Below are 8,830 nucleotides of genomic sequence, written 5' to 3'. Positions count from 1 at the left end.
ATAAACAGAAATCTAGTATAAAACATATTAGGTTATATTTTGTTTTTCTAGGGACATATGCATTCTGTCAAAAGAATATGAGGTATTGTCCTCAAGGTATAGACGGAAAAAATTTAAAAAATGAGAAGAACGTGAGGGACTTTTTAAAACATCACTATGCATTATATTATATCACACTTTAAGCACAGAGAAAGAGAATACATGAAATTAGTTTTATGTATCGATATTTCACAGTAAGCTTTTTTGAAGGGTCAGAGAAATGAGAAATTAAATTTTTCCCTTTTTTATAATCACCATGCATTTTTTCCAGTGACATGGAGATTGATTCAGAGTTTAAAAGACAGGAACTTGCTCTACCAAAATATGAAACTAAAGCTGCCAGGAATTTTTTAAAAGTCAGCAACTTCTGGATCTACAATTCAATTATTAGACATTTCTATGTCTGTATTAATATTACTCTGTGATGAAAAAAATTAATTAGAATAAAAAGTCCTTGAACTAAAGTCTTATCATTTTCTCAATTTAGAATGTAAGTTTAACATAGAGTAAGTTTCCTCAACAATGAAAACTCATCCAAATTATTTTTATTCCGTAAGAGATCATAAATTCATATACAATTATAAAGCATTATGTGAAATTCTTCTACCTGTAGATATCCAAATGTTGTCATTTCAAAGTAAAAAGTTATTTATCCTCTTCTTGATTATAATTAAAGTAAGAGATAATCGCTTATTGTATAACTGCAAAAGTCAGTTATGCTCATATGCCAATCCACATATTTTACTGCAAATTATTACCTTCTAGTAAACCAAAGAAGCTATACTTTAAATGACGTCCAATTTAATTCTAAAATAACAGCAAATTCCTATTAAGAACACTGCAAATATTAAAATAACTTGCATTCGTTAAAATTATGGCATAATGAACTGTGCTTAAAAAGAAAAAGAGTACCTTGTCAAAAGGTTTTCCAATAGCATTTTCTAAAGATAAATCTTCCACTTCAAGTGATGGGTTATGGCATTTTAGTTCCTTGAGACATGCATTTAAAATGTCCAGTATAGCAGTCTGTATGGCAAGCATGGCAGGTGTCATAGAAACATGAATTTCTACAACTTCAGGTTTGTGCTGTTCTAAAAATGAGTTTACTGCTACATGGAACCTAAAGAGACAAAGATTGTTCAAATATTTTCTAGACTTTCAACAGCTATGTAATTCTAGTCTCGGTTTAATAATCTAATGATTTTTGTAAGTGTAATTAAGAAAGAAATAAAATGGAAAGCAAAATGACAGTGTTTTCAAGAATGCTTTGAACCTCAGTGAATGGAAGTACTGTATTATTCAAGTAAGGCAGGGGTCAGAAAACTATGGTCCGGGCCAAATCCAGTGCCTGCTTTTATAGTCTTATTGTAATGCAGCCACACCCACTGTTTATCTAAGCAGTCTGGCTGCTTTCATGCTGTAATAACTGACTTACGTAATTGTGACAAACTATATAGCCTTCAAAGCCTAAAATATTTAATATCTGGTCATTTACAGAAAAAGTTTGCTGATCGCCAAAATAAGGTGTAATCAAGAAGGGAAACATACAACAACCACTCTTAAAATAACACATAGTATAAGCAAAATACATATTAGCATAGGTTACAAAAATGTTTGAAAATTGAAACCTTATGTTTTTCCTAGAAATTTACATAAATTCTTCAAAATCTTTGTGCTTTATTTCCCTGATGAGGAATTTTCAGAGTGGAAGTGCTAGTCTTAGCCAATAACTCTGCAGTTCACCTACAGCTGTTGTGCATGTGGGTCTCTAGATTCCTGGGGTTTCACTAAATGTATAAGCAAGAATAAATTGGCTGCCCTTGGATGCACTACCAGAAATATAACTATCATATTGCTCCCTACTTTTAAAAGAATCACAAATATGGTGACTACATATTTATATCTGGATGTGTTTGTTACGAACCTGACTAACATCTACCAAGTACAGTTACAGCAAATTTTACAGTACGTTATATTAAAGTACAACTAAGTTATGGCAGATCTTCTCACAAAAATTTATCACATAACACTACTTACCTGGGCCACAGATATAGCTTCCTCACAAAAAGATTTCTCATCACTCTTTCCACATGACAAAAACCAGTATCAAAAGCAACAGCATTGTCTGTGAAAGCTTTAATAAAACCACGCTTGTTTTTCTGGCGAAAGAGGCGCAAGATGAATGCTTCTTGACAAGACTCGATTATTCTGTGGGCTCTATACACCAAGATGCCTGAGGGGGGGAATTATAATTTCAATTACAGAATAGATAGGTAATTTTCATACTCACTTTCACTCATTCATTCATCACATTTTTCTTGAATACCTACATGAGAAGGGACAGGCACTGCTCTAGGCTGGGGATACAGCCATGAACAAAACAGATGTAAAGCTCTGCCTTCATGGAATTTACAAGAAATAATATAAATAAGTAAAATATTTAGTATGATAAAAGTGCTAAGGGGGAAAAAAAATGAATCAAAGAAGGAAGAGAGGGAGTGTGTATGGCAGGGGGGCGCTGTGCCTCACCTATGTGACAGCTGAGTAAAGGCTGGATGGAGAAGAGGAAGTGAGCCTTGTGGCCATCTGGGGCCAAGAGAAGTCCAGGTTGAGGAAACAGTAAGAGCAAAGGCCCTGGGGCGGGGTGTGTCTGGCATGTTGGAAGAAGAATTTCTGAAAGCAAAGTAGGTCACTAATTCTCTTTTTAAAATGAATCAGATGTAGACTATACAAAATAGTTGCATTTTGGAAGTTTCAGCAGTATCTGCATCACCTATTAGATTAAAATACAGTCAATTGAGAAGTAAATTAGTCCATTTAAAATAAATACCTTTAATAAATACATTTAACACATTTTTGGGGATGTGCATGATTATGACACCTCTGAATCTCAAAAACAAGGACAATTATACATGTTCCCTTATTTAGAAAATGAGGATACTGAACCAGGAGATCTTTTATACACATATGTCATTTTGATGCAGTGTGGATTAGTGATAAGTTAGGGAAAAGTATGACATGACATTAAGAACATATAGACACAATTTCTTGAGAAAAAAACTCAATTACTCTATGGGTCTCAGTCTTTTAGACCTAAATCAAGCTGATTACCCCATATATATATTTGCTATAAATGTACTTGCATGTTTTTGATCCACTTCCTATCACTTTTAGGGTATGGAAAATGATACTAATAGTGATTTATGACCCTTCTAGTAGTTCAATAAACTCAATTCAGATTTTACTATTTTGAAATTTAAATTTTGGATCAAGATGGATGGAGTTAAAATTTACTGTAGCTAAGCAAATTATTTTTCAAACATGGTAAAAATTAACAGTGCTATTTAGGAATTTGTAGACAAAGGATTTTCAATAACCCCCAATACATTTACATAACTAGTTTACTACTCAGAAAATATCCTGTGCCTAGTCAGTAGGTTTTTCCAGGGACTCTGTGGGCCACACTTTGGCAGCCTGGATTGAATCACCAAATAAAGTTAAGAATAATAAAAATGATCTATAGAAAAGTGGAACCTTGATTTAAGAAAATGTGCTCAAAAAAATTATCATTATTTGGAACCCAGAAGGAAGAAGAGAACTAATGCTATATCCCAGGCACTGGGTTAGGTGTTTTTATAGATTTTTATTTCATTAAATCCTCACAATAATTCTATGTGGTAGGTATTATGATGAGGTCAAGAAAGGGAAGCAACTTGACCAAGCTCACCCAGCAAGGAAGTGGGGGCCAAAGGTTCCAAATCATGTGTGAAGCCATGTCATTCCCACTAAGTGACACCACCTCAGGACCCTCCTCGTTTAAAAAATAAATAAAAATAAAAACAACATAAGCAGGTTTAGTTCTGGTTGGCAGGGAGACCTAGGGTGTGCTGTGCTGGTAATAATGGGTGGTGACTGGTGAAGACGTTAGGGCTGGAGGGATTCAGTACTTTCTAGAGGGTTACCTGCTTCAGGGACTGCCCTTCGGTGTGTAAGAGCTTTGGTGAAAACTCTTACAGAGGATCTTGGTGGATGATCCCAAGGGATGAAGGATTTGAAAGAATTCATTGCAGGTACTCATTTGCATTCCATTCAGCCAAGCATCAGTAGCTCCAGCGTCATTACTGGTTGGGATTTGAGAGAATCTGGCACTTTTAATTAGAAACTGCCTATAAGCCAGATGTTGATGCTGCATTGATTCAGATTGCTCTCTGCCTTATTAGGTTGAGCTGTAACTGAAAGTCAGAGTAATACTGACACCTAGTGGTAGTTCCAATATAATTTTTAAAAATTTATTAATATCAACGTAAAAAATAAAAGTAAAACCAAGCTTTATATAAAACAACAAACAGTAAAAGACTTTATGATGCGTTAAGATTACAGTTATAAAAAGTCATTATCTTCTTTTTGCTATTATTTATTAGACTTTACTATGCACTGGGCACTATAATAAGCAATTTCTTTTATCTTAATCCTTACGATAACTCTAGGAGGCACTATTTTCTTGATTTAAGAAATGGGAAAACTGAGGTTCATAGAAATTGAGGAGCTTGCTTTGTAAACAGGGTATTAGAATTCAAAATCAGGTGAGTCTGACTGCAAGGCCCATGACACTGTTTATAATAATTATAAATGTTAGAATAACAAAACTTTCTTCAATCAGTTCACCATTAACTATATAAAGGAATCATTCATATATTTATTCATTAAATATTTCTTGAGGGTCATCTAGGTTTAAGGCAATATGACAGATACAGTGTTAAGTAGGGTTGTGAATTTCATAGTCTTTCTGCCCTTCTTCTGCCCTCCAGAAGTTCATTAAAGATCACAGTACTATATCCATCCATCATTCATCCAGCAAACATGTGTTTAGTGCCTACCATGTACCCGTTAGTCAGCCTGAGATGAACAAGTTGTTCCTTGTGCTTAAAAAGCTTATCTCATGAGTGACATAAGCTCACTCACAAATAAACAGGCAAATAAAATGTGGTGTTCTGAGTGCTATGATTGCAGAGAAGTTGAAGACACAGAGGTAGGGCCCCTAAATTAGCTTTGGGGAAATCAGAAAAGGTTTCTGAGAGGGCAAATAATGAAAACTAATTCCTTTTTTTTATATTAATTCTAGCTAACATTAAACCATTTTTCTCAAAATAATTAAGCAACTACTTGGTTTAATTTCAAATCACTGGGAAAATATTCTCAAAGATGAAAATTAAATATTTTAGGAAATATACAAATATTATTTATAAAGATTTCAAATCTGATTAAGTTCTAAAAAGCAAATGCCAGCCAATAACAAGTATTTACTGAATATGAGCTTAGAAAACAAGGAAAAGTCAATTTTATGTTTAATTACTTATACAGGTCACAAATATTTATTGAGGATCTGCAATGTGTCAGATATTGTGCTAACGGCTGGAAGCATAATGTTGAGCAAAGAGACCCAGTGGTACCCACTAGAAGGTTCTAGTTTAGAGTTTGGTAGAAGGGGCAGACAAAAATAAAAGTGCCCACATTTACACACAAATAATGATAAGATTTCAAATTCTTACCAGTAATTAAATCTGAAGGTATTCTATTAGTCAAGAAATCAACCACGAGTATTCTACTTGTTGCAAATATGACACCGCCTTCTGTGTAAACTTCATAGCGATTGTTACTTGCGATTTCGTTTGTTACTCGGCGAGGGAGGTGTTCTACTCCTTCTGTCTTCAGCTGATTGATAAAAAACTCCTAAATCAAATCAAACTTGCAATTAGTAAGCTGTTTAATACAGGGCAGTTTTTAATAGCTTGCAGGTATTTAACATGGTGTGCTGCCCTTCTCAGAGACAATGAGCTTAATAATGAATATACAAACTAAGTTACTACTTTATGTTGATCAACCAACCTGTCTGCTAGGTTTTTTTGTTAGTTTGTGTTAAACTAAGGAATAATTGCACCTCAGTCATTATTAGCACTTTATCAACAACAACAACAAACTCCCCCTGCTGAACTCTTAAAACCCTTGGTTAAAAGACGGCTACTTAGAAAATACTTCCCACCCAAGCCATGTTTGCAGTCAAGTGTATTCTGTGGGAGGATAACAAGGTAATTCTTTTCCCAGACAGTGTTTTAGACTATTAATTCTGTCCTGACCCATCCTAAAGGGACTTCAATACCACCTTTCCTGGGCACTGGCTGTTGTCCTAGGCCTTGTGCCAAGCACTAGGGATACCTAGATGAATTAAACAGGGTCCCTGAGTTCAAGGAGTCTGTGGTCATTCCTCTCAGCTGTTATTTTTCTCCTGGCCACCAGCTCTAATTAAGAGATTATCAGATTTGTCAGACCAGGTCCCCTCTCAACAAGCCCCAGGACAGGTGTATCTCCATTCCATCTTCCTTGGTGTCCCCATTCTCCTATACAGCAGTTAACCTTCCCCACTATCCTCAGCTTCTAGTCCCTTGTGACTCTATGGCCCTCTTCCCACAGCCTTGGAGGACAGCCTATTCCCCTCAGTCCCTTCTCTTCCCTACAGGGTTTGCCCAGCCTCAGCCTCTCCTCGAAGGCCATCCCCATCACTGTTCTCTTTTAGGGATCCCACTCCTCTGCCCCTAGAAACCCAACTTAAAATCCAACTTTTTGAGACTTCCTCATTTTTCCTATCCAGATCCTCCTTCAGACATCTCCCAGTCCCTCGCAGGACCTCCAGTCCTCACCTGCCACCATCCTCCTGAAAGGACTCCCGTACTCCTCTCAGAGCCCCTCCATCTTTCTGCGCCCTCGCACCCAACTCAGGGATCTGCATCCCCCTAGGCACCCCTCCCATGTAACCCTGAACTCCTGTCAGGGACCTGCATCCTCCTCAGGACACCCCTCCCCTGCCCCCATCCTTCTCAGTGTGTCCACACACAGTGTCAGGGACCTGCATTCCCCTGGGGACCCCTTCCTTTCTTCTCGCTGTCACCGCACAACGTCAGGGACCTGCATGCCCCTGGGGACCCCTGCCATCCTTTTCAGTGTCGTCGCATAGTGTCAGGGACCTGCATCCCTCTCGGACCCCCCTCCCCCGCCGCAGCCCTGTCAGTGGCCTCGCATCCGGGCCAGAGCCCGCATCCGCTCAGGAGGTCCCCCCGCTCTCGGGGTCCCCTCACTCCCGCGTCGGCGGCGGCCGCACCTCCTCGGCCGGCTGCGTGTTGAGCACCAGCACCAGGCAGGCGGGGTGGCAGTGAAGCTGGAGGAAATGGTAGAGGAGCCGGTCCGCGCCGAGCCCGCGGGCGCACACTACCAGCCCGTCCGTGTCGAGTAGTTCCAGCACCAGCTGCCGCTCATACTCCAACAGCGGCGCCATGGCCGTCCGTCGGGCCGGCGATCCCGGCTCCATGGAAGCCCTTCCGGGGCGCAGCCGAACGCAGCCGAAGAGAGCCGAGTCCGAAAGGGCGACAGCTGGCTGAAGGCAGCCGAAAAGAAGCCGAGGCCGAGACGAAAGTCTCCCGAAGAAAGCCGAAGAGAGCCGAGCCCAAGAAAAACCGGCAGAGGCCGAACTCAGCCGAATCGGAGCCGACTGGAGCCGAAGATTCATAGGCTCAAGGCGAGGTGCTGGAGCTCCCGGCCGGTGTCGTCTCCAGACTCCATACCCCATCCGCGTGCCTCCCGTGGTTCCACCTCCTCTGGTACCCTAGACTTAGACCGCAAGCTACCAAAAAGCAAGGAGAGGGAAAGTAAACCTAAGGAGCTTAATCCCCCGACATCGAAAATTGAAAACGTTAATTCCAAGGGCGCCTAGAATTAGCAGCACCTGTTTCCCAGGGTGAAGTTTGGCTTGGTCCTCGTCCCCCTTTAAATTTTTATTTTTTGGAGCCAGGATCTTGATCTGTTGCCCAGGCTGGAGTGCAGTGGCTATTGAATGAGCAGAATTGTTTACTAATTTCAGGCTTACCTCCAAAAGTCTTGAATAAAATAAGCTATTTAAAAAAGGCATCCCTCCTTCCACGAGGGACACCTTCCACAGTGTGTGCTCTATACCTAGCAACCTTGTCACTCGAACTAGTAGAGGAATTACTCTGTATGGAAATCCTCCCCCCAACCTTCACTGTTAGAAAATAGAAAATACAAGTAAACAAAAATAAAATTCACTTGATAGTCTCTTACACAGAAATAGCCACTGTTAATTATTAATAATTTGGGCAAGGCCATGGGGCTAGTTAGTGTAGTTCTTAAGTTTAGTCCAGGATGTGGTAAGTATGGACTCAACATACCTTTAGGAAATGCATGTTGAAATGACAAGGCTGAAATTCAAACCTGACTCCCAAGCCGTGGTAGGCAGAATAACAGCTCCCCAAAGATGCCCATGTCCTAATTCCTGGAACCTGTGAGTATGCTATCTCACAGGGCAAAAGGTTTTTTGCAGATATGATTAAGTTAAGGATTTTGAGATGGGCAGAGTCTATTGGATCATCCGGGTGGATCCCATATATCACAGCGGTGCTTATAGAGTAAGGAGAGAGGTGGGAGGATCAGATTCAGAGGACTTGTGACAGAAAGCTGAGGTTGGAGTGATGCGGTAGGGGCCATGAGTCAATGAATGCATCCTTTAGAAGCCGGAAAAGGCAAGGAAACCAATTCTCCCTAGAACTTCCAGAATGACTGCAGCCCTGTTGATGAAGTTTGCACTTCCAACCTCCAGAACAGGAAGGATGAAGTCCCTAGCTGATCAAAACAGAACAAACTTTAAAAACCAGAGATAAGAGTATGCAGTGAAACAATCATTTTGGAAGGTGACTGGTCTACATATCTATGTATCTATATTTACATA

The 8,830-nt window shown here is 39.8% G+C and overlaps 1 protein-coding gene across 1 annotated transcript in view; it reads right to left on the bottom strand.

Moving 5' to 3' along the window:
- ERCC4 (excision repair cross-complementation group 4) overlaps nt 1-7,399 on the bottom strand; it is a 36,400-nt gene extending 29,001 nt beyond the window's left edge. The window contains exons 1-4 of the mRNA XM_012647545.1: nt 7,193-7,399; nt 5,589-5,769; nt 2,077-2,272; nt 952-1,159 (exon numbers count right to left, since the gene is read on the bottom strand). Of these exons, the coding sequence (XP_012502999.1) occupies nt 952-1,159; nt 2,077-2,272; nt 5,589-5,769; nt 7,193-7,399 (792 nt within the window). The remainder of the gene's footprint in view (nt 1-951; nt 1,160-2,076; nt 2,273-5,588; nt 5,770-7,192) is intronic.
- Between the last annotated feature and the right edge of the window lie 1,431 nt (nt 7,400-8,830).

Source organism: Propithecus coquereli, unplaced genomic scaffold (genome assembly GCF_000956105.1).
Source record: "Propithecus coquereli isolate 6110/MARCELLA unplaced genomic scaffold, Pcoq_1.0 Scaffold27, whole genome shotgun sequence".
Lineage (NCBI taxonomy): Eukaryota > Metazoa > Chordata > Mammalia > Primates > Indriidae > Propithecus > Propithecus coquereli.
The sequence above is the reverse complement of the archived record's forward strand: the minus strand, read 5'-3'. Positions and strand labels throughout refer to the sequence as shown.